The sequence below is a fragment of the Malaclemys terrapin genome, chromosome 3 (assembly GCF_027887155.1).
Source record: "Malaclemys terrapin pileata isolate rMalTer1 chromosome 3, rMalTer1.hap1, whole genome shotgun sequence".
NCBI classification, from domain to species: Eukaryota; Metazoa; Chordata; order Testudines; family Emydidae; genus Malaclemys; species Malaclemys terrapin.
The window spans coordinates 84,220,614-84,246,604 of record NC_071507.1 but is presented as its reverse complement, the minus strand read 5'-3'; the positions used below and the strand labels follow the sequence as shown (position 1 = coordinate 84,246,604).

Below are 25,991 nucleotides of genomic sequence, written 5' to 3'. Positions count from 1 at the left end.
CCTTGAATTTGCACAGTGTGAGAGGATCCAGTAGCCTTGCCCCACCCACTCTTCCAGCCTCCCCTTCCCCCAACCCTCCCTGGCTCTTTGGTTCTGAAGAGAGAGACACACTAGAGAATTGCACCACGGCACACGGGAGGCTGTGAAGTCTCCTTTCATGGGCTCTCTGCAGCCTTGTCTCTGCAAAGCTGAAATCCAGTATTTTCACTGTTTCAGGCTTTGCGTAATTACGAAAGAGACCACACAGAATTTGGCCCAAAGTGTGAAACCCAATTTCTCTTTAGTGCACATAAGACCTAATCCTACTTCCAGTCAAATCAATGGCAAAACTCCCATTTGACCATAATGAGTGCAGCACTGGGCTCATATTGATAGCCCTTTGACTGCTCTTCTGTGGCTGGATTACGCCATTGTCTGATGCATCTCACTTTTAAGAACTTTTTCCTAAATATCTAGTTAGAATTTTCCTCCTCCTGGCTTCAAGTTGTAACTTTTTATTTTGTCTCCATTTGAACATCCCGAATAATAATCCTTCCCCTGCCTTTTTTTTACACCTAGTCTATATCTGTGCCTTGTCGGTCAGATGAACTGAGATTCCTCCTGTCTCTGCAGTTAATGATCTCATGACACAAATATGTTCTAACATCCAGGGACATGTGGAAGCTACTTCCCACAGTAGCTGCAGCAATTACCACATTTGCCTGCCCAGTCACTGAAGTAACTTGGAATTTAAAAACATGTAAAAGGCAGTTACTTGTGAAATGAGGTTACTGTGCAACATGAATAGAGATGGCAGGAAGATTTTAGGAAAAAACCCTTAAAATTCTATACTGTATTATTTGTGAAGTAAAATGTGATCAGGTGAATAAAGACTGTATTGTGTAATGTGCACAGACACAAAGGGGCAACATTTATATTGTGTGCGAACTATTAGCTTGTCATTGCCCCACTTTTGAATGGGGTGGCCTAGATTGGATGTTTGTCCTCAAGACTGGATGTCTTGCTAAACAATATGCTCTAGTTCAACTAGAAGCTATGAGCTGATGTGGAATTACTGGGTGAAATTCTATGGTCTGTGTTACGTATGAGGTCAGATTAGGGATACAATTTTCAGAAGCACCTAAGAGACTTGGGAGCCTAAATCCCATTTTCAAAAGAGACTAAGTCACATCAGAGCTGGTGCAAGGCATAAGCAGACTAAGCAATTGCTTAGGGCCTGAGCAGCTCAAGGGGACCCCCATTTGCTTTTTATTATGTGTTGGGGGGGCAAAATATTCCTGCTTAGGGCCCCCAATGGGCTAGCACTGCCTCTGAGTCACACTGAAAGTCAGTGGGACTTTAGCTCCTGAATGCCTATGCCATTTTTAAAAATGAGGCTTAGGCTCCAAAGTCACATAAGGGCTTTTGAAAATTTTACACAAGGCAATTGTTATGGTTCCATCTGGCCTTAAAAACTGTGAGTTAAATCTTGGCCTCAGTGATGTCAATGAGAGTTTTGCCATTAACTTCAGTAGGGCCAGATTTCACTCTATGAATCTATAAGTGCTTAATATGTGAACATCCTGCTGCTGTGATTGCAACCTTTCGCAGGGTTGTTCCAGCTTTACAAGAACCAGAAAATGAAACTGCTTAGAAACAAAAGTGAAAGTGGGTTGTCCACTTCCATTTTCCAAGCAGAGAGAGAAACGTGAAAAGTAAACAAACAGCAAAAATAGTGAAAAGTAAATTTAAAAAAAAATTCTAACATTTTTGAAATAAGCAAATTATTTTTGTTACTTTTACAGAATGACTTCAGTGTGATTTTTTTTAACATGACAGTGTATACTTAATGCAAAAATATTGAATCCATTTCAGGCAGTGCAAAGGACTGAGTCTTTGAAATCAGTAATCAGGGAACCCAGAGAAAAGACACCATCTAATCACTTTCATAGCAGAAGTACGACACCCACTGGCAAGAGAACACCCCATCAGGGAAGATTAACACCCTTTGAGCCAGCGAAGGTAACCAGTTAATAGTGCAGACTATTCTGATTGTTATGATTATTTACTGTTTATATTATGATATTGCTTAGAGGCGCTGGTTGGGATCATGGATCCATTATGACATGTGCCGCCCCAAAGAGTTTACATCTAAGATGACAAGCAATACGCTTATGTTGGGGGAGAGGTAGACAGTTAAATAGAAACAAATTTATTTATTGTACAAGCTTCATTTCTTGACAGCCCAGGAGAAGTTCACATGTGACCATTCATACACTGAGAATTGCCAAGTTACAGAGATGGTAGGACTGTATATTTGTCTAAAACTCTTCGTTTTGTTTTAGGTTATGCATCAATCATCTCTTAATGAACAAAGAACCTATGGCAGGAAGTCACCTGTACTTCCCGTCTCACACTTGACTGTGTCTAAGGAAACCAACTCATCATCTTACATAAAAGGTAAGATTTCCTGCAAGCCCTACATTTCTATGGCTACGATTTGTGGGAACTTTCCACCTGCCAGCAGTGGTCTGCAGGTGAGTGTACGGCTTCTTTCTTCTGCTCCAGGAGGAGGCAGCACCAAGTGTTGCTGTCAACAAGAATGACATTATTGCTGCAATAGGCAATGTGTTGCATGAATCTGAAAGTCAGCATTTTAAAAATGGACTCTGAAACAACACCGTGGCAGTTGTATGACTGGGCACTTTCCTAAGCCTGCACTGACCTTTTGAATCTGTTTTTCTTTCCACACCCTGTAGGCAGATTTTCGTCCACCTCAGGTAGTTCAGAGGACACAGTCCTCTTTAGCAACCAGAACGATGATGTTTGTAGCCCTGAATCCTGCAATAACAATGCAGAAACACAGGTATATTTATACATAGAGAAATATTTAATCATCCAGCAAGATTTATACTTCAGCTTTCACAGACACTGAGCTAAATCCTAGTCCCATTTCAGTCATTGGCAAAATTACCATTGTCTTCAGTGGGGCCAATATTCAGTCTGTTTCATTTTCCCTCCCATCTGTTGGTGCTCACTGTACTTAAAACAATATAGTGACATCTTACAAATTAGAGTTACCATATGTCCAGTTTTTCCCAGACATGTCCGGCTTTTTGGTAATCAAACCCCCGTCCGGGGGGAATTGCCAAAAAGCCGAACATGTCCGGGGAAAAATACCTCCGGCCGGGCACTTCCCCTCCCGCGGCTGCTGTGCTCCCTACCTTGACTCTTCTGCTCTGTTTAAGAGCCGAGCTGCCCGAGCGATACTGGCTTCGGGCAGCCCCCATGCCTCTGGACCCCAGCCGCCGGCCGGTCACTTCCCCTCCTGGGCTCCAGGGGCTCAGGGTCCGGAGGCATGGGGGCTGCCCGAAGCCGGTAGCGCTTGGGCAGTTCGGCTCTTAAACAGAGCCGACGAGTCAGGGGAGGAGCACAGCAGCCGAAGCCCGGGAGGGGAAGTGCCCGGCCGGCGGCGCAGGGTCCGGAGGCATGGGGGCTGCCCGAAGCCCGAGCGCTACCGGCTTCACGGTTTGCCGGGCAGCCTTCAGCGCTTCCCCTCCCAGGCTCCAGCTGCGCTGGGGAAGCGCTGGCCGGGGGCACAGGGTCTGGAGGCTGCCCGGCAAACCGTGAAGCCGGTAGCACTCAGGCAGCCCTTTTTGCGCGGCTGGGAGGGAGGAGGGGGAATGCAGGGCACTCAGGGGAGGGGGCAGAGTTAGGGCGGGGACTTTGGGGAAGGGGTGGGGAATGGCCGGAGTTGGGGTGGAGAAGGGGCGGAATTTGGGCGGGGGCGGGTGGGAAAGGGGCATGGCCAGGGCCCCGTGGAGTGTCCTCTTTTTTTATTTTTTAAATATGGTAAGCCTATTACAAATCCTATGGTATGTTTCTCTGTGAAAAGAGCCCTTTATAACGATTGGTTTTAAGGAGGTTTATGTTGCAACTTAATATTTTCATCTTGACACAGGAGAAAGAGAATCTGTGCCTTAAAAGGACTCAAAAATCACTTAAACCTTGGGATCAAACAGCCTCTGTGACACTCTCCAGGAGAAACAGCATAATCCCAAGTGGCAGAAAAACACCAGCAGGAAGTTTTTGTGCATTACTGGATGCTGAAGCAAAGGTTTGAGCTAATTATAGGTACTGGCTCACGTATTGATCTTCAACACCCGTAGCTCCAGCCATGCAACCATGTGCTGAAATGTTGTTTCGTGAATCCAAGCAAAATAAAATACGCCAGGGAAAACAGAACCCTCCATTTCAGCCTTCTTTCCTAATCACTAGACTATATCACATTTCTTTCATGGGCTAATATTAGTTCAAGCTCCTGAAAGGCCTTGCCTTCTGTTGCCTGATGAAAATGCATATGACCTTTGGGGGTAGGAAGAAGGATTATTTTCTCTGCAAGACTTGGGGCTGCTCTTAGCTCCAGTGCAAAGCTTAAGCAAAACTAAATATTTTTTAACTACAGTTTAGTTGCCACAGCTGTCTTCAGAGCTCCTCAGAGTGTGTGTTTTCTGTCACTGCCTGACATTGCTAATGTGCCCCAGAAGGCTTTGCTGCAAAAGCAGCACTCTGACCCTTTGGAGATATCTTGGCATACATCGGCAGGCAGCAGAGAAAACCTGAAAGTGTTTTGGGCCACTGTTAGGAAATCTGGATTTGGAAGAAATGGGGAATGGAAGACAGTTAAATTCAGAGAGAAGGGGAACCACTGGTGAAAATACCACTGAGGAAGCATGAATAATGCAAAAGGTCAGGGAGGCCCTTATCTTGGCAGGGAGGGAAGAGGCATTGCTAAGGAACTTCAGAGAGGGTGGACAGCTTCTGGAATGCTGTGACAGTGTTCGGGGTCCCCAGGATTGGGGGTCACCTTGTTACCCCCCCCCCCGTCTCTAATGAGAGGGAGACTTCCTTGTGCTTAACTGGCTTTCAGCAACCTGATACCTCCAGCCTGTTAGCCACTCAAACCCTCTCCTCTGGACTGTGCCCGCCCTTCCTTTGCCTTGCAGCTTAGCAATAGGTGCACCCCAGTCCCTGAACCCCTTTGAAGCATTTGCCCTGTAGCATCTGGCCCCTTCTCCACTGAACACTCACAGAAATACCAGGGCTGCAGTCCCCAGGGGAACAGCATACTTACCAGCTTGTATGATTCAGCTCAGGATCAGCACCTTGTTTAATACCCCAGCACTGAGTTTTATGTATAGTGAGAACAACAATAAGTTTATTATCAAAGGTTCAAGAGATAGTGAGTAAGGATAACGGAACAAAAGGGTGATATATAAAACAAAATCTTGACTTGCTTCCTAGAGACTAAACTTAACTATTAGGTTAACCTCCTGTCTAGTTTATCTCGCCCAAAGCCTTTTGCAGCGATTTCAACCAAGGCTGATTAAGATCCCGTTTTCATGAATGTAAACGTTCTACCTGTTTACTTCCTAGGTGCAGGTTACTAACTTTTGTCTTCTACCTATATCCCCAAAGTTCATTGTCTGTACTCTGAGATGGGATAACCCATCGCTTGCTTTTCCTGTATGCTCTTTCCTGTTGATTTCACGTCTCCCTGTTGACTTCATATGTAAATATGCCTCCATTGTGTTAGCTTATGATGCTTAATTTACATGCAACAGAGAAACAGGTGAATAAATACCTTTTTTTCTGACAGGAAACCTGTTTCTCCACCTCTGCTGTAATACAGAATTTAAGAACATATTTTTAGCATAGATATGTAACTCCTTTGTAGTATCTGTACATACATTTCACAGTGGTATCAATGACCAGTGTGACCCTGGCTTTCATTTAAGACCTCATATGATATTCTTTGGTGAACCAGAACACATCAGATCAGGATATTCTTGTAACCCCCTTGCCAGCTGAAACTGAGAGGCCCAGGGTCCCAGATAGGGCTGGTGATTTGGGGTGCTGGCTCACTCTCACACCCTAAACTGTCTGCAGCTTACTGTTTCCCTCTTGTGTTGCTCACCTGAATGGGTTACTATCCTGCCAGGAGAAAGACTTTGTGTTCCACTGGATTTCTGCCTCCAAAACAAAACACACACACTCCCTGACTGTAGCTAATATTGGTTCAGGATGGGTCTGGACACTGTGGGCCTGATTCTCACTTACATTGAGGGCCCTTTACACTGTGGGTGTAAATATAACTTGAGCCCATTTTAAGCCAGAGCAGCTTGAAGGGGCCTCCATGTAAATGAGAAGAGGGCCCTGTGTCTCACCCTTCTGTGCAGTGCTTGTCTCCCATAGTAATGCTCTTCTGATTACCATATTTTTGGCAGAGTTGATTAAGATTAGCAAAAATATTAGCAAAACTCTATGTTCATGTAACAATATAACAGGGACTATAATGTTTCCACAGACTTCTCCTCCAAAATCAACATTATCCAGAAGATCTTCACTATATGAAGAAAGCAAAAAGAGTGATGAGGAGGTCCGAGAAAAAATAGAGTATGCAGATGGCAAGGTAAGGGACCTTACGCAGATGTAAGGGTAGAAAAAGGGTAGAAAAAGGGGGATCAATAGGATCCCTGATATGGCTATGAATTACCGTTACACAGGCTCTAGAGAACATTTTGTAAGTGAAGTTTCCCTTCTCCACAGGAAAGCAAAAATGTAAAGATCACACCATATGTTATGGGAAATTTGATTCAACTAACGAGCTTGGAATCCAGACACCTGGATTCTATTCCCAGCTCCACCAGTGATTCACCGTGTGGCCTTTGGCGAGTCACTTATCCTGTGTGCTTCAGTTACCCTATTTGTAAACTGGAGATAATGACACCTACCATCTACAGATGAAAAAGTGCTACCTAGGTGTGGTGTTTATCTGCTTGCATGGATTGGGCAGCCCTCTTTCCAATACCATTACAGGAAGTGCGGTTGAGACTTGCACCCAGGCTTCCGCCAACTCTTGTGTAACATTGCTACAAACCATCTTGTCCCATTAAACTGTTTTCAGCACTAATTTAGGGGGAACCCATTGTCAGCTATGGGTCAGTTTTCTGGCATCGACCAGGGCTTAAGGCATGAGACATTAGTTCATTCCTCATGTCCATTCAGTTCTAGACCTCTCTGCAAATGCTACCAATGAGGGTGTCAATTAATGACGGTTGTTTTAATGGGAGTTTATGTGATGTAGATACTGTCTGGCTGGTGGGGACTGGCCAGAGACCACCAACTCTTCACAGTTGTTATTGAGATGGGCTCTGACAGCCTCTACCTGTCATACTTCCTTCTCACAGAAGTAGCAAATGCAGGACCTGTAGTTCTGCATCTGGAAAGGAAAACAATCATGAAAAGATTAGGCATTTTCACCACTTCTTTCAGCTCATAAAATCAAGAGTTGTTCTGGGCTTGTTTGCGGGGGCTAGAGAAATGGGATAGAGAGGTGTTATGGCATTAAAGGTGGAGCGAGACATTAACACCCACCCTAACGCACGTGGACCTCTTAGTAGCAATACTTCTTGTTAAAGTGTTCTTCATAACAATTTTCAGTTATTATCCAGGCATCTTTGAATACAATTGCATTTAAATAAAAATATTGTCCCAAGTATTCATTACAATGCCTGTTTTGGGAAGCCCTAGTTTCCTCTCTTCCTCCTCCCTTCCTTTTTGTATTCCTCCTCTCTCCTGTTCATGACTTTCCTTTCCCATGAGGAATGGCTTATGACACTGGCGCCATATGGTAGAGTTAAGGCACAGCTCTTCTGAGCGCCTCCTCCACTGTGATTTCACTGAATGGATTGTGTTATGTAAATCAATGCAACCTGATTACCCTGCTTGGGTTAACTAGAGGTTCTGCTAGACAGCAGGTCTCATCTGATAAACACATCAGCTGCAGAAGAGTACACGGATGATGTGTTCACTGTCTGCTTGTCAAGTGGTCTTGAGGGGCTCTCTGCATACAGCAAATTTAGCTTCCATAGAGCTGAAGTGCTTGTTAATGGGGTCACATTATCTGGAAGTAAAATTGCCATCTGCATATGTTACCACCATATGCCAGCTTATCTGATCAGATCATTTTGGTCCCCTCCACCCAGATCCTAGGTTTCTTGGTGGGGGACTCAGTTTGTTCTGACTTGTGTGGAGATATATGCAGACTAACTAGATTGTCTTAATCAGGAGTCTTAGCTCACTCCAACTGAGTAGCTGCAGAATTGTGATCCTTCACTGAAATCACAGTGCTTGCCGGTGCTCTGAAACTCAGACTGAATGAGCGGAAATAACAATCTGGTCAACCTGCCAAAGCCCGCATTTGGGGGTGGTGGGGAGAGAGAGACAATGTGGAGGTTTCTGTGTTAGCACACAGGTGACATAGGAATTACTTACCCATGCTATAGAAATAAGCTTTGAAGGGCTGCAGCATAGCCTCAGGTCCCTGTGTTAATGAAATATTTAGCAGCAAACTCTCATTTCAGTTACACCACTGCAACGTTACTGACTGCACTGAGGCTGCACTGGTGTAGCTGAGAGGGGTGTTTGGCCCATTTTGTTTCTCTTATTCAGGGTATTTTGTGTGTTTAAAGGTAGAAGAGGTGCTTACTGATGGCCGTCGAATCATTACTTTCCGCAACGGTACCAAGAAAGAGATCAGTGCTGATAAAAGGATGACGGTGGTTACTTTTTTCAATGGAGATGTAAAGAAGGTCATGCCGGATCAGAGAGTGGTGTGTAAACACCTGTATTTTCTTTTTTTTTTTTTTAAAGCTTGTCAATATTTTATGCAGATTGACTAGTACTACAAGGCCCTACATCTTGTGGCCATGGTAGAAGAAGAGACTTTTTAGTAGAGATTTGAAGGAGAAGCAGGGTGGCTTGGTGACCTGGGCTAGAGAGTCTACCCCACAGACAAGTGGAAGAGTGAAAAGATGCCAAGATAGCAGTCGAAGATGGAACAAATGGCGCACTGATGCTGACATCTTTGGTGGAGCAGGTGGAAATGGAAACCATGATCCAAAGCGAAGTGTGAGACATGGCTCCTTGGGGCAGGAAGTGTCTCTTTATTATACGTTTGTAGGGTGCCAGTGAAATAGGCTCCTGTCCTCTAGGTGCTACCATAATACAAATAGGAGATGATAATGTAATGTGAGCTGGGGTGGAGTTGAACAGGTTCTTGAAGGTAGGATGAGAATTTTACACTTCATTACGTGTGCAAGGAGGAGCAAGAGGAAGGATCCAGTGGGCAAGGAAGATAATTTTAGCAACTGTGTTGATCATTTGTATGTTGTAGAGGAGAAAGCACTAAAATCGGGACACATCCTATATGTGAGGGAAGGAGGAGAGGAAGGAGTTGAAATATAAATACAGTTACTTGTGCGTATTCCAAATACCCTACGTTAATTCAAAATCATTTTTCTGTGAGAGATTTTTAAAAACGTTGTTATAACTGTATCCCATTATTAAAATATTAGCAACAAAATACAAACTCTTCACTGTCCTTGCAGATTTATTATTATGCAGATGCACAGACAACCCATACCACTTATCCAAATGGCTTGGAGGTGCTGCAGTTCCCTAACAATCAGATAGGTATGTGGTAGCTCATAATTTGTACAGGAGTATCTTCTTATAAAAAATTGCCTGACTCTAACTCTGGGAGACTGGGACTTTTCACGTCACCACTCTGTCCCTTGGATTCCCCATCTATAAAATGTGGATAATCGATATTTGCTTTGAGATCTACAGATGTAAAAGCACCGTTTCGATGCTTATCATTATCTATTCTTTACCATTTTTAATAGGTTATCATCTATAAAGTTCATTCCTCATCCCTATGTCTTGTGAAAGAACATGCTGTAGTTTCATATAAACCAACATGATGGAGTTTCTAAATAGACTTTAAAAATATTGTTTTCTACAGAAAAACACCACCCAGATGGCACCAAAGAAATTGTGTTCCCAGATCAGACAGTGAAACGCTTCTATGATGGTGGGCTTGAGGAAACGGTTTTTCCAGATGGTACAGTAGTAAAAATAGAAAAGTAAGTATCCTGTGAGGTGACGTGACTGGGGTACTGAGCAGATGTGTACCGGCTCTCCTGGTGGGAGGGCTGAAGGTTACAGCTTTAGTTTGTGTCTTACAAGGTTCATTTTTACAAACGAGAGGGTTGTTTTGTTTTCAGTACATACCGATTTGTTCGGAGGTTTCAGAAGAATTAAAAAGAGACAGGATTTGGAGTACGACTGGAGGAAAGCTTTTACCAGAGCGAAGCATTGGGGATGATTCCTCACGGCCTTGCATCTTGTATAGTCATTTGCAGCAGGATATAGTGGGTGTGATTTGATTTAGTAGCACTTTACACTCACTTTGTTCAGCTGTAATGACTTGTTACGCAAGGGGCAAGGCACCAGAGGGTCATGTGCACTGGATTAGTGCATACAGCAGGGGACTGAAGATCTGGACTCCTGGCCTCTATACTTACCTCTGTGGCTGACTCTCTCTCCTTGGGCAAGTCATTGCAAGTGACACCTCCCTGTGCCTCAGCGAAAAATGAGTAATAATAATACTTACTACCACATACATCACAGGGGTATTGTGAGAACCACTGTTTGTAAAGTGCTTTAAGATTCTTGGATGAAGAGTGCTCTGTAAGTGCAGATTATGTTGTTCATTATTATTTGAGTTAAGTTTACATACTGACGCATCTCTGTGATGAAGACCACATTGTGAGAACTGCTGAGAACCGCAGTTCTTCTGTAAACACTGTTACGTTTGGGTGGTTGAAGATCAGAGCTGTGCTGAAACTTGGAGGGGAAAGCTTCCATCTGAGGTGTTATATATATTCATAAGATATATTCATAAGAACATTCAGTCTCAGTGATGCATTCCTGTGCACCCTGTCCGTCTCCTGCAGCAGCATATATAACATTAGGGCTACTTTCACCCATGTGAACACAAGGAGATGTCAATCGTGTGTCCTTGCACCAGCCTGGGCCTATCCGCCATAGGGAGGATTCATTTCACGCAGCATAATTGCAGCTTCACCTCCCTTGTTGCTTTCACCTGCAGGGAGCAGTTTTAAGTTATGGATGGGACTCCATTAAAGCCCCACTGTTGGAAGCAGCTCTTGGAATGTGTTGATTCAGTATATCCACACCCCTTCCCTGTTCAGTGCTGGCCATTTTGGAGGCAGCCCTGGCCCTCAGCATTGGTTTCTGCAGCTATCTATTATACTGTAGCAGCCTCCCCACAGTGTATTTTCCACTGCTGGAGTCTGTCAGGATCAGGGGAGCCAGAACAGGGGTGACCAGGGGGTCATGGCCCCATCACTTTTTACCAACCATAAGACCAAGCAACAGGGGGAGGAGATGGAGAGGAGTGAGTGCGGGGGGGTGTCTTGGTGGGAAGAGGCGGGGCAGGAGCAGGTCCTCAGGGGAAGGAGTGGTGTGAGGGTGGAGGCTCAGGGAGAAGGGGTGGCATGGGGGCATGGCCTCAAGGGGGGAAGGGTGGCATGGAGGGGCAGGGCCACGGTTCGGATGCCAGTCCCCGCCCCCTCCCCCCCCCCCCCATTTTAGGGAGCTTTCACCACTCCTGGTCAGGATGTACTATACACCCATGGGGAATCTGGGTTTTTGTACATGGCTGAATACTTTATCGATTGTCATTTTTTTCAGGAACGGCGATAAAATGGTGATGTTCAGTAATGGGCAGAAGGAGATTCACACGTCACAGTTCAAGAGGAGGGAGTACCCCGATGGCACTATAAAGACTGTGTACTCCAGTGGCCAACAGGAAACAAAGTATTCCTCTGGACGGGTTCGAATCAAAGACGAAGAGGGCAACATCATCCTCAATAAGAAGTGATTCATCTGCTCTAGGCGCAGTGTTGTATGTAGGTTGTTCAAGCCAGTTTCTGGTTGAGATTGGTTATTATTTTATAGTGTAGATATCTGTATCCCCTGGAAGTGCACAAGTCTGATGTGATTTGTTCCTTTTCCCTTTGCCTGCCTTTCTGTTCCTTGAAAGAATTAGGGCCTGACTGTGAGTGGCGCTGAGCACCCACAACTCCTCTCAAAGTCAATTAAGGATCAGGCTCATAACAAGTTGTGTTCTCTAAAATCATAAATGAATGCCACGTGTCTCAAGGAAAACCAGAAATTGCAGTGTGGAGAACATTTCACTTCTTCCCACCGGGTGTAAAGAAGAAGGGGATGGACTAGGAGACTAAGCATATGATATGCCTAGATATGATAAGCATATGATATGATATGGTCCACTTTGTCACGTGGACCATAAGTTCACATTCCAAGTAGATATGTAGGATTGAATTTTACTTGCATTCACTGAATTTTAGTTGAACTACAGCTTTCTGGGTGGGTGTTTCTTGAATGAGGCTTCTAAAACTGCACTCACGTCTGCCCTGAATAGACATTAACCAACTAGGGTGACCAGATAGCAACTGTGAAAAAACAGGACAGGGGGTGGAGGGTAATAGGTGCCTATATAAGAAAAAGTCCCAAAAAACGGGACTGTCCCTTTAAAAATGGGACATTTGGTCACCCTATAACCAACCCATAGTACTTTCCTTTCCACCAGGTGTTTGCCTGATGACCTTGCCCAAAATTTCCCTTCCCCTTACTCGGGTGCTAGTTGGCTCCTCTGTCTACCCCAGAAGTGCCTGCATTTCAATGGTGTTGTATGTATACCCCATAGCTGTAAGGCACTTTGAGATCCTTTGGAAAGACACCATATAAATGTAAAAAATATTGTTTTTATTATTCAGCATGATAGATCCACCCAGACATGCTGCATTAAACAAAATCATTAATGTGAACGCAGTTTATTAAGTAAAAATCTAAAGACCACGGTCCAGCTCCTCAGACTTCAATAGAGCCATGTTGATTTACACTCCATGAAGATCTGGACTGAAGTCTTTAATTTTAAAAATATTTCTTGTTGATTGTCTCTGTCTCTCTCTCTCTAGCATTATTTAATTTCTTTTGACTCCGCCACCCAAAATACATGTGTAAAGTCCTGCAGACTCCTAGCAATCTACCTTTATTCTTTCCTCACATGCAAGTGTAAAATAATTGCAAGATTATGCAATTGTTCATTTTTCTGTTTTGTTTCTTGCAGCTCAGAATACAAACAAATTTGCATTCAAATTACTGTGCAGTCTGGAAAATGTAGTCTGACTAGACAGAAAGTGTATGAAACAAGTTATTTCCCATTAATATTGATCACAGATGACAGTGTGTATAAATGTAATTACTCTTTTCTAAGCATTTGATAATGAATACTTTTTAATGTGATCAGGTGTGATAACATAGTTGTAGTTTTATTCCTTTTACTCTCTATGTGTAAAATAAACTATTTAGAATTGTGTGCTTTTCATTATCATAATCTTTAATTCATTTCTACATAGCTTGCGAAAGGCAGCTTATTTAAGAAATCCAAAAAGATCTCTATTCCATGTCCTTTGTTACAGGGTAATACATCTTGCTGCTACATAAAGGCTGAAATGAGGCTAAGTGGTTTGTCCCAAATAGCCATCACAGCAAAGCTGTCATTGAAAACTGCATTCAGTCAGGTTAGGAAAATAGACATGGCGTTTGCATCTGCAAATGAGAAACATCAAGCTTATTCCTAAGAATACTGTTTTTTAAAAAGTTTACTGATCATCAATGAAGCAGCTGATTTGTGCTCATTTACGGGTATTGAGGAAATGTTTGGTGGTTTTTGCTTGTCACTTTTATCCGTAAATCATGATTAAGTATCTAGAAATCTGCTTGTTTGCACCATTAATTATAATCCTGTTATGGGGTGCCTGCCCCACACTGGGCTCTAAGGGGGTTAGCCTGTGTGGGAAGCAGCCAATCAGAGAAGGGCTGCGAGGAGCAGTCAATCAGGGCTGGGCAGGCCCATATAAGAAGGGCTGCAGAGCATTCACAGTGGAGAGATCTGACAGCCTGAATCAGTTGCCTTTAAGGGCACATTGTAAGGTTTGTTTACCTAGGCTTTCTCTGAGGGTGTCGTTTGGGATTATTTGTGTTGGCTCCTATTAGATGCTGGAGGCATTGTACTGTTATATGATTGTTCTTATTTAAATGTGCCATGGGTAATAGTATACTCTGTAAGTGACATAAAGACATTTACATTTACATGTACATGAGGAGAGGCAACTTCTCAAGTAACCAGGTTCTAATCTAAACTATGTACTGTAGGGCTTCACAGATCGAAGTCAGCACCTTGAATTGGACCCAGAAGTAAAAGTGAGAACAGTAAAGTCAATAAAAAACTGATGTAAAATATTTCCTCTGAGTAATATCCATCTAATAGTTATATAGTTGCCTTGTCCACTACCAAAACTTCCACATGGCCTTCATGTATAGGCTCATGTAGATGAAAAATACATTGTAGTAATCCCAATAAAAGTCACAAAAGTATGGTATTTCCTTGGCAGGCTCTTGATCCAAAATAAAATGTCACAAATGTCTTACCAGCTGTGCTTGAATTATGGTGGGGCTGGGGAGGGAGGGGCAGGCCCCCATATTACTTTTAGTGGTTACCTCACTTCTGTCTTATGACTCCCCCTTACTTCTCACTACTGTTTACATTAAAGCCACCCCCTATTTTTTCCCCATAATTTGAGCACTACTTACCATATGCAGGTAAAAAAGGTTCTCTGGGCCAAAAGCTTCACCAGTAGCACCCCCAAATTGCAAACATCTTGAAGAAAAGATAAGCAAAATCTCTTTCAGGCACAGGGCAGGAACTACTTCTGTTGTATCCCCAGGTTCCAACCCACTAGTATCACCTATGTCTTGTCTAGACTGAGTCTCAGGCAACTCGCTCTAAGTCCCTGTCCTGGCCAGCCACTAGGAAAGCCACTGCACCATCTGGGTCTGATGGATTTAGAGCTGCATGTCCTGTGCATGTTAATGATACCACACCCCAAATCATTTTGCTAGCTCTCCCAGGAGCCTGGCACCATACTGCCTGGGGTAGTGGCAAACCAGAGCCTAGCTAGTAGAACCCTTTACAGCTGCAATTGCCCATAGTATAACCATTTGGGGTGAGAGTAGGAACGAATATTTAATGGTAATTTTGTTGTTTTGTCTGACCTGGGGTGCTAGAAAGCAAGCTTCAGGAGATGCTGAATAGTATAAAAGCAAAGGAGCCATCAAAATAAATAGCACAAGACTATTTTTCTATCAGAGAGAGGGAGAAGGTGATGGCATAAATCACAAGAGCTATGTAGCTCATGCCATAACCAGAACACCTTCAATGGAAATCAAAACATAGTAAAAATGACCCCTGATTTGGTTATTCTTAATACAAAAAGACAGCTCCCTACCTCTTCCTCACACCCCTCTCTTCTCTAATCCTTCATGCTGCAAAACCCCTCTGCCCTGTATTCAGACTGACAATGGCCTTTCCCAGCCACAGATGATTCCTTCTAAGAGCACAGATGACCTGTATCAGTGTGGCTGCATACTCCATTTGCAGGATCAGAGTCTTACCAACCCTAAACACACAGAACAAACCAGCACCAAAACATCCCTCTGTGATTCTTCTTATAGAAGCTGTAAGGGGTGACTTTGTAGGGAGATAGAATACAGTTGCAACACCTCAATTCTTTGTTTCGCACAGATTTTCTGGCATCAGACTTAGATGCCACGGCAGTTCGAATTTTGCCTAATGTTTGGAACAAAATGAGAATGTACTTCTGTAGATCAAGCAGATGCAGTTACTGCCAGACGGACAGTTGGTGGCAGTAGAGATGCACAAGGAGCTCAAATGTTTCAATTCAGTGTTAGTGGGGGGTGGTTTCTCCCTACTCAGTTTATTGCACAAAAAGTGTTAAACCAGCAGTCTGATGTAAGGCTGTATAATTATGGCATAACAAAGCTGAGTAACTGTTTAACATTAGTAAGGCCCCAGCAGATATATAATGTATTGTGTCTGGGAGAGAGATTTTATCTGGTGATCCAAAAATGGCACTTGGCGGTCTCATCGCAGCTCCAATATTAAATTCCTCTATTGCCGTGGGAGACTTAATTATAATATTTTCTACCTCACAAAGACTGTTGGGGATTCTTTGTTTAGTATTTGAGAAGTGGGTTTGAAAACCAGTCTGGAACAGCACGTAGGATATTTCTGAAATTACATTTCATAAGAATTTCTGCAGAAACCCATTTTTCAGTAAAATGAACGTAATTCTATTTGGATGGTATTTCTTCACACAACATGTAGTCAGTTTGCAGCTGTGACTGCCCAAAAGCTCAGTGTATGAGATTGTGTACTGAATTCTTAAAGAGACTTGATAGTTTTATGACCATTAATAACACTGTAAACTATGGGACATGGATATCCAAGTTGCACGCTTCAGGGGGTAAACTAACCAACATTTTATAGTTATAAAGCCTCCCAGGCAGGAAAAGAAAAGCTATTGGCAACGAAGGGTAGGACTTAATAAATGACTCATATACAAAAGCAAAGATGGAGATTTTTAAAGCTTTTGAAAGAATATACAACTTTATATTTTCATTTTGGGACTATTTCACAGGCAGAAGAATACTGTATAAATTAATTATGCAATTCATCCTTTTATTTAAAAAAATAATTTCCTAGTGTCATTGTTAAATTACAAGAGACATTTTCAAATTGTGTGTGGTTTTGCAAGATCCTTATTTCTGAGATGATTTCTGCACATACCCACCATCTTCAAACTAAACCACCAGCTAAGATGTGTCAATAGCACCATTCAGATCTGGTTATTGTCTTCCTCTTTCATTGTGTGGCAGCTTATATCCTAACATTCACTGAGTTATCTAAAAGTTAAATAATCTTTTCTCTTCTTTACTTTCTGCTGTCCTGGGGGCAACTGTTTGTTCATTAACTTGTGTATTTCTTGTATGATGCTTTTTACATCTATTCCATTTCTGGAGGCTTCAAGCGCAGCATCGTTGAAAGGAAATATAAGGACAAAATCACCTACTCGAGGGAAGGGCCTTTTGTCTTTAGTGGAGAGAAAATATGGAGGAATAGTTAATTTGTAGTTACATAACTCAGTGGTAGGCAACCAACGGGTGACTTGGACAGATGCATGTGCAGGGTGTCTAGCTCCTGGCAGCTGTTTGCTTTTAGATGCCGCCTTTGATTGCGAAGATGTTTTCGGCCTGTTCATCCTTTCCCGGAGTTGTGAGGTTAGTGTTTTCCTTGGATATGTTCTGGCCATTTTCCCCATCACTATGGCCTCCTTCTTAAACGAACCTCCTGCAACCTCCAAGAGAGACTGCACTGCAGAAGTGGCAGTGCATTCACTCTCTTGCCTAGAAGCAAGGAAATTGGGAGTGTCATCTGTTGCATTTTCACCCTGTGTCGTCAAGGGGATATGTGTCCTACCAGCATATGAAGCCTTAGTGCCAGGCCCGTTGTTTTCTCTCAAGGTGTCAGTTTGCTTATAATTTAGCAATTCAATGATATCATGGAGAAGTCTTTTTTTCACTGTTGTGTCGATGGAACAGTCTAGGCGCAAGGCTGGGCTGTAGTTTACCTCTAAAAGCCATGGTTTGAATGTGTCATCGATCAGAATGTCGAACCCAAAGAGCTCAAAGCAATTGGACGTCAATGGAACAGAAGGGGTTATAGCAAGCAGGGTCAGCATTACGATGTTGTTTATTCTCCGCCACAGAAGCAGGTCGTCCACCTCATGGCTGCGTAGGTAAGATCGGAATTTGCTGAACGTCCATTTGCAGCCACGGCCGATCCCTTCTTTATTTTTTTTGTACGAGGCGCCAAATTTATTGATGCTGGTGTTTGTCAGATGGGCATAGACATTGTCCAGAGAACCGAGGTCAAACTTTTCAGTGGCAAACCTCACCAGCCCTTCTTCGTAAGTGTAAATGGTAAGGGGGCAAAAACTGGTGACACAGACATAGAGGCGGAGATCCCATTTGTACCCAGAAATAAGCAAAGGGTTACTAATGTACTTCTGCACAATGACCATGCAATCATATACAAAGTCTTTAATGTCCTGGAAAATGAGTATGCCCCTTCCACGAGACAAATCCACAGGCTTGCAAATCCAATAGCTTGGCTTTTTGCCCTGTGACTGTCTCTCCTTGGTGTATTCTGCTATAAACTTGACATAGTCATTAGGCATGATGAATGCCACTGGACTAAACTCATAAAGAGATGGTCCATAAATTCCTTTCATGCGTTTCAGATGCCTTGCCAGATAGTCTTTCCTTGTGATCCTCACTGTTTCTGGATAGTGGTTGAGCCTCTGCCATGGTTTAATGCTTCGGTGGTCAGTCATACGGAAAGGGGAGTTCTGCCAGTACAGATTCCAGTCTGCTTCATCTTGCTCTTGTTCATCAAATTCACTCCAACCACGTTCCAGTAAGACCTCACGGACTGCTTCAGGAACGCTCTCATGGAGACGGAAGACCAGAGGCTTCAGGATGTCTTCTGCATCATGGTCATATGCCATTGTGTGGGCCTTATTTTCTGAAAAAGAATTATCAGGAGGGAAATAAATAAATAAATAAATAAATGATTGTCACGAATTGAGCTGAAACACATCATATACATCTCGGCACACCCAAAGCCTCTCTCTCCCATGGTTCTTTCTGCCATGAATGTGCAAATTGCAAATGAAAAATGGAGTCCAAAGCTTTATTTACTGCTGAAGGAGCAATTGTACGAGCCTCATGTACAATACTGGTTTCAGAAAACTTTAAGGCAGCATGAAATATGGCTGTCTCTATCAAATTGAATGTCCATATATTTCCGTTTGCTTTGCTTTTTAATTTAAAGTGGCCAATCTTAGCAGTATTGGGCTTGCGCTTTTGTAATTCACAGATATCTATTATTTTACAATGTCATTGTTCAGTCCAATGATCATAACTTCCCCTATTAGACCTTGTCTACACCAGTGGCATAGCCAGCTTTTAAGAGGAGGGGGAGCAAAGATAAAAAAGGCATCCCCCTTGGCTCTTCCTATGGCCACGCCCCCTTGGCGGCTCCTCTGGCCGCACCGAACCTCCCCCTCCATGGCTCCTCCGGCCCCGCCGTGCCACCCCCATGGCCCCCCCCCTCGCTCCTCCGGCCACCATGCCGTGCCCGCCGCCCCCCCATGGCTGCTGGCCCCACTGCAGGCCTCAAGCCTGGGCCCCCCCTCGCTCCTCCGGCCTGGCCGCGGCTGCCGGGCCACCAGCCTGCATCCCCCCTCACTCCTCCGACCCGGCCGCGGCTGCCAGGCCGCCAGCCTGCGTCCCCCTTCGCTCCTCCGGACGCTTTTGGAAAGTCGGGGGAAGCGGCTGCTTCCCCTGCACCCCACTAGCTACGCTAGTGGTCTACACTAGTAATTTAGGACCCGTAATTCCCAACAGTTGCCTTCTAGACAAGGATCAGACATTTTACCACCATGTTATCAAACCCTTTTCTGAGGAAAACCCCACTGTAGACAAGATCTTAGGACCTGATCCAAAGCCCAGTGAAGTTAATGGAAAGACTCTATTGGCTTCAGTGGGCTTTGGATCTCAGCCTAAAGTCCTGGTATCATCTGGCTGGTCTACCTAATACTTTGCTGTTATCAGTGAAGCTTTTCCTCCTTCCTGAAGAGCTCCATATACTGTTCCTTCTCCCATTGCCCTCCTGCAGAGGAGTTAATACTCCCTGGGGTTTGTAAATAATCTCCTATAGGAATTAATGTAAACTCTAAATGATGCACCATTTCAGAATATGCACAGCAGATGGTGCATGCCAGCTCCTTTGAGTTGGAAATGCATTTTAATTCTTCTAGTTTCCTAGGGAAATTAGCAGCTTTAACACAGAACTATTAACTTTTAAATAAGACACTCCCTTCCCACCCTCCCACCACACCACACCCCCCCAATTAATTCTAAATATAAAGAAATGGGGTACAACTTGAAGGCTCTGTTGCCCCTGTTGTCTGTGGAGGGCACAAAATCCCAGTCGATATCTGCCTAAGGGGGTATTGCTGCTTCTGGGGCAGTGCTCTGCCCTTCCCCCAAACCTGCTGCAGAAGCTCCTCTACATCTAGAAAGGAGGAGAGACTGCAGTTAGGGGGAGAGCAATTCTACAAGGCATCATGTCTGCCATTGAAATCCATGCCCTTAAGATCAGCATGAATTTACTTATTTTACCACTCCACACTCTGAAATCCCCCAGGATGGGGCCTCCAGAGACGGACATTAAATTTTACTCTTGGAATGTAACAACATTAGAAAATAAAAGAAGAAAGGAATTTTCCTAATCACAACTCTTAGGCTTTGTCTACACTATGCCGCTTTTAGCGACACAGCCATGCCACTACAGCCGTGCCGCTAAAAAGGTGCACAGTGTAGCCACTGTTTGTTGGCAGGAGATCTCTCTCCTGCTGACAAAAAACTTCCACCCCCAACGAGTGGTGGTAGCTTTGTCAGCAGGTGAGCACTCCTGCTGACAAAGCACTGTTCACACCGGCACTTTTCCTCGACAAAACTTTTGTCTTTCAGGGGCGGTGTTTTTTTAACACCTCTGAACGACAAAAGTTTTGTCGTTCACTTGCCAGTGTAGACAAAGCCTTAGTGTCTGCACAGGTCTGACATTTCCCAAGACACGTACATCAGCTATACAGTGGTCAATCCTCTGCCCAACCTGTTTTCAGACCGACATCTTGGTATATTTTTTAAAGTTGAGAATCTTTTCTCCTGAGGTTTAAACTCCCAACTTTTGAAACAATCCCCAGAATATAAATTCCATACATTCTAAATCGCCATAGAAACCTAGGATGCGTGTCACACCTCACAGCATTCCCTCACCCCTCCTTTCCTGTGATAGAGTATTTATGGGGAAATGGCACTTTGTCAAAACTGAAACTTTTCGCCAAAAGTGGTTGGTTTGACAAATTTCCTGCTTTGAAATATTTAAAAAAAAAAAAAATCTAAATTGTTGAAAAGTTCTGTTTTTCAATTGAAAAGAAAAGGCACAGTTGAAATGAAATGTTTCAATTGACCCGATTTTAATTTTTTTTCAGATTTTTCAGTCCACCAAAATATTCAAGATTTTGACTTTTTTTCCCGATTCAGGATGTGAAAAAATTTCAAAACCTCAAAAATTTCTTGCAGGATGGGAAAACCATTTCCCACCCTCTTCCAGTATTCAGTGACACTCTTATCCGGTGTATATGTATTGGTTACCTGAGCCTTGTGCTGTTGTCAACTGGCGCTGTCGGCTCATCACATTAAGTATCTTTCTTTTGTGAGCTTTAACCCTTGTCTACCTTAGAGAATTTCATTGTTGCAACTTGAAACAGGTATGAATGGTCTGGTGCTATCTTCAGTGGTGCCATGTGCACAGGACAAGTTAGGACTTTAGGAAGAACTCAGGACCAGCTCCCATCTAGGTTTGACTTGCCGCCCAGACTGTGGGACTGGAGCCAGGTCTGCTGGGAAGAAGGAGCCAGGTTCAAAGGCAGATTGTGCTGTTCAGTCAAGGGAGAAAGCTGACAGGCAGGGCAGTGGCTGGGAGAGATCTGGAGATAGCAGAGGTGCCCTCCAGTGACCAGGCATCTGAACCGAGACTGGAGGTGGTGCCCCTGACAAGGAACTGAGACCAAAACCCAGGAGGGTTTCAGCAGAGGATTGATGGCAAGAGGCTGAGGAGAAGGGCCTAACAAGAGACAGACATCATAGGAAGTGGCCCCAGGAAGCAGTGAAGCAGCACAGTTAGTGTTTGAGTCAGACAGCTGTGTCATGGGAAAACCCAAAGGCTGGACCCTGCATAGAGGGAAGGCCTGGTTTCTCCTATGGCACCACCTGTAGGTGGTAGGGAAATGGCTGTGTACAAGCGGGAAGGACTGGGGGGAAGTGGCGGGAAGGTGAAGAATAGTGTGATCCCTGTTGAAAGAGGACAAGGAGAATCTCTGTCCAGTGAGAGCAGAAACTATTGAGGACCCATGAACTGGGGCTGAATTTCTTCATTTCATGATTTCTAATCTGTTACTCAACACTATTTATAGTAAAACAAAGTAGTTAATAAATAAATGAATATTTTTTCTGTTGTTTTGCAGCTGAATTTATAACTTCCTTCTCTCTTGTGTTTGAGCCAGAGATGGAAGTCAGCCAGGCCAAGGTTTGGATTGAGGACACCCCTCTGAGCCTCTTCAGGTGACTCAGGAATTCCTCCTCCCCATCTCTCTCCTACACATAAGGCAGAGTCCTCAGGGGATGTACCAGTCTTGGGAGATAGGATTGAGGGGAACCATGTGGGTACTAAAGCACCCAGTAGATTTACTTGGGTATATGGGAAAGCAGCCCACCAATGTCTATTTTCTATTCTTTTTAAGGTCCCATGAGTGTGGTGGACACTGCTGGGGCAGAACACACATTGCCATGGCAGCCCCCAGTGATGTAAGTACATGTTAAGTATCAGAGGGGTAGCCGTGTTAGTCTGAATCTGTAAAAAGCAACAGAGGGTCCTGTGGCACCTTTGAGACTAACAGAAGTACTGGGAGCATAAGCTTTCGTGGGTAAGAACCTCACTTCTTCAGATGCAAGTAAGTACATGTTAGTTATTGTCCTTGCCTCCATCTTCTTCCCTAAAGTTCCACTCTCTCTTATAAAATCGCCTTTGAAAATACATATTAATCATCCATTTAAAAAGCCCTGCAAAGAAACATTCGTGCTGCAAATTTTCTAGGCTCTGACTCAGCTCCCCTGACAAGGAAATCTTTAGTAAAAGGCAAAAGATTTATAACATTTAACTGAATTGACCAAGCTTGACAGCTCTGAGTCATAGTTTAAATGTTGCAGTTAGTTGTGTGTGTGTGTTATGCACTGATCAGTAGTGCTACTAGCAACCCTTCATTGAAAGGCACCATATTATATGACTACTGAGCACAGTAAATGCTGCCACCAAGGAGTCTTAACTAACACATTGTAAATTACTCATTATTGGCTGCTAACAATACCTAAACAATAAAGCTGTTGACAGTGGTTTGCTCATGTCAGGTTGTGTCAATGGAAAACCTTTCTTGCCATTTACACTCAGAGGGAAGTTGACTGGAAAGACAAGTGTTTTGCAAGCATAGACATAACAAATATCAACACCAAATTCCTTGGAAACTCAGTATCTATGGTATATGGAGTGCAAAGACAGTAAAAAGATTTCAGATATAAGGAACACAATTTAAGCACCACCAGAGGAGAACTATCATCTAGTGATCAGCTAAATGCATGAACACAAATTTGTGTGAATCACTGTACAAATGTCCTTTCATTCAGATGAATTTGCCTGAGTTGCTCAATTTTCTTTTGCAAATTATGAAAATATAATAATTTTAAGCTCCACCTATTTGCAATCATTGTTGCACAGTGCACTTGCAGTAGTTTCCATTAAAAGTTAACATCTGCCCACAGTTCTCACACAGTGGTATCTGAGAGGCTAATGTATTTCCTTGTATTTTAAATAAAAAATACTTGTGCTACAGTGACTCCGTAACAAATAACTGTATACTGATGATATTGCAATGACCACTACTGTACAGGTGTCCAGTTTTAAAAGTTCACTTTTGAAATTGAACATTTGAATTTGAAATGATTTTGTTTCAAAATTTTCTTTAATTTTATTTTTAAAATTCTAAAACATTTTAAAATGGTCAAAATCGAAATAACTTGTTTTGGCTTGGTCAAAATTTCATTTGACTCAAACAATGTTTTTCTTTTTACTTCTCAATTTGCCCATTTTTTTAAATTATTTTATTTTGGTGTGACCCAAAATGAATTTTTTCAACTTTTTGAAATTGCCAATGAATCAAAAAATCCATTATTCACCCTGCTCTCCTGGCTCGTAGATTTCAAGACCAGAAGGGATCATCAGATCATCTAGTAGTCTGACATCCTGTATATCACAGGCTATCAAATTTGACCCTGTTACCCCATATTGGTACCAATAACTTGTGTTTGACTAAAGCATATCTTCCAAGGAGGCATACAAGCTAGTTCAGATAACTGATTTTCTTTGCACAAAAGAGTTTTTGTGGCATCAAATCTAGCCATAGCTGCATTATGTTGGAATTAATATTGTAAAAGCCATTGTACAATGGACAAAAGATGTATTGGACAGGTGCATACTAAATATTTATTTATTGGCACCTTGTTCTTATTTAAAAACGCTACTATTGAGGATAGTCGAGAGAGACTTACAAAAAAACCTCCCTTTTCTTACTCTGCCAGTTGAAATGCAGTTGAATTCAGCATCTTACAAATCATTACATCTCTGTGAATCTGGTATGAAACAAAGAAGGCTGCTAACCCTTATGCTCTCAACCCCTGTTGTGTGTCCTCCATCATCAGCTGGGAATGAAATCCTTTTCACAGGATATTTTTTTTCCTGTATAAATTCCTTCTTTCACAAGAAAGGCCAAGGACTAGAAAGTGCTTAACCCACACACGACTGTACTCATCAATTCAAAATGTGCACGTACCTCTCCCGCTGGTACATCTACACTTCTGGACAGGTGCATTCTCTGTATGGTAATTGTCCTAATCAACAATGCATGCTGACCGGGACACTCCAGGCTCTAGGTAGAGAATCAGCAAACATCAACATGCACTTGAATTTTCAAATACGAACATAAGGAAACCCCTTCTTTATGCTCACAAACGCCAAAGGGGGATTTGCAGGCTGCCTGATTCAGCAGCTACAGCTGTCTGATTGGTTTTTCTTGCCTGGATGTCTCCAAGGGCAGGCCAAGAGGGTTGAAGTATTGTTGCCTAGCAACACAAAGTAGCAATCCTGTATACAAAGGCAAAGAGTGACAGCATCATGGAAGTAGGCGAAGTGTTTTATTGAGTCCTTTCAGCTTCTGTCACCAGCCTATAGGTTCCTCTTTCTCTTCTTTAATCTCCATTAGCCAAAGCCAGCCAGCCTTGTGGTGTCAAAACTGAGCCCAGCTGGCCTTGCTCAGGCAAAACTCCCATAGGAGTCAATGAAAGCCTTGGCTAAGTAATATCAAACTTTAGCTTATGGTGGTTTTAATTTATTCTCTTTTGTGGTTTCATGCGGCGCAGCGATGGGCTTTGGTTTTTATGTGTAGGACTCTTACTGCAGTCACTGGATGTATGTAGACAATGATTAATATTAATGATATTCAGTTTAATTTAGAAAGTCAGGTGGTAAAGTAGGATGCCCCACCTTCTGCCTCCTCTCCTCTCCTCTCCTCTCCTCTCCTCTCCCCCCATCCCCCGGTGGCTGCTGCTTGGGCCAGGGCTCTCATCAGTGCCCCCAACTTCCATATCAAACTTTTATCTCAGCTGCACCGAACTAGGAAAACAGGATCACAAAGTGTGAGACAAGGTCCCAGAGGGAGAAAAACTGGTAACTTCCCTCGTCTCCATCATCTATTTTTTGCTTCCCTCCTCCAACTAATTCAGTTCCGCTCCCTCGCTCCGCATTTCAGTGTCTCCTCAGCCAGGACCTGGGAACGGAGGGAACTCGGCATCTGACAGGAGGTACTCAGCAGCTTGCAGGGGGTGCTCAGCACCTTGCAAAGCTGTGACCCTGTATAATATTTGTCTGGTATAAACATCTATCATGCACAGCATTTAGTGGCAGTCTGCTTATAAACTGTTTGCTGTCCAGGTGATTGGTCGTTATCTTTTCAGTACCTTCAAGCCTGCAGCGTGTACATATTGGGATTGCTCAGCATGCTACCAGAATGGGCACTCATTAACCTCATACAGGTGGAGTCAGTGATAGAAGCTACTGGGGTGAACACAGTTGTTGCTGGTGGCATTATAATAGATTGGCCATCAGCCAAGCGTGAGGTGAGAGGGGATGGCGATTCCAAGTGGGTCCTGCCTCTGGTTCAGTTCATTCCATCCAAACATGATTTGCCTGCTTAATACCCAGTCAACCAAAGCAAGGCTTGTGGAATGTTCCTCTGGAAGGCCAGAAGCTTCATGCCACAGTGACACCAACCGTAACTTTGTTTTCCCTCTGGAGCACAGAGGCCTCCCTGGCTCAACTCCCTACCAATATTTTGATGTTG

At 43.4% G+C, this 25,991-nt stretch overlaps 2 protein-coding genes across 3 annotated transcripts in view; one reads left to right on the top strand and one right to left on the bottom strand.

Annotated features, from left to right (window-relative positions):
- LOC128834810 (centromere protein J-like) overlaps window positions 1–13,312 on the top strand; it is a 66,588-nt gene extending 53,276 nt beyond the window's left edge. For both annotated transcript variants that reach the window (XM_054023925.1, XM_054023926.1), the window contains 9 exons: window positions 1,855–2,001; window positions 2,325–2,439; window positions 2,739–2,845; window positions 3,941–4,096; window positions 6,347–6,451; window positions 8,514–8,654; window positions 9,432–9,516; window positions 9,848–9,968; window positions 11,602–13,312. In XM_054023925.1, coding sequence (XP_053879900.1) covers window positions 1,855–2,001; window positions 2,325–2,439; window positions 2,739–2,845; window positions 3,941–4,096; window positions 6,347–6,451; window positions 8,514–8,654; window positions 9,432–9,516; window positions 9,848–9,968; window positions 11,602–11,791 — 1,167 coding nt within the window. In that variant the 3' untranslated portion in view covers window positions 11,792–13,312. The remainder of the gene's footprint in view (window positions 1–1,854; window positions 2,002–2,324; window positions 2,440–2,738; window positions 2,846–3,940; window positions 4,097–6,346; window positions 6,452–8,513; window positions 8,655–9,431; window positions 9,517–9,847; window positions 9,969–11,601) is intronic.
- A 3,183-nt stretch (window positions 13,313–16,495) lies between these two features.
- TTLL2 (tubulin tyrosine ligase like 2) lies at window positions 16,496–24,531 on the bottom strand. The gene is made up of 2 exons (XM_054023738.1): window positions 24,426–24,531; window positions 16,496–18,442 (listed from the first exon to the last, which is right to left on the bottom strand). Exon 2 carries the CDS (start codon window positions 18,423–18,425, stop codon window positions 16,758–16,760), a length of 1,668 nt encoding a protein of 555 aa, XP_053879713.1. The 5' UTR covers window positions 18,426–18,442; window positions 24,426–24,531; the 3' UTR covers window positions 16,496–16,757.
- Window positions 24,532–25,991: the final 1,460 nt, after the last annotated feature.

Coding starts and splice junctions, on each gene's coding strand:
- TTLL2 (XM_054023738.1), bottom strand. CDS start 18,425: ATGGCATATGACCATGATGCAGAAGACATCCTGAAGCCTCTGGTCTTC.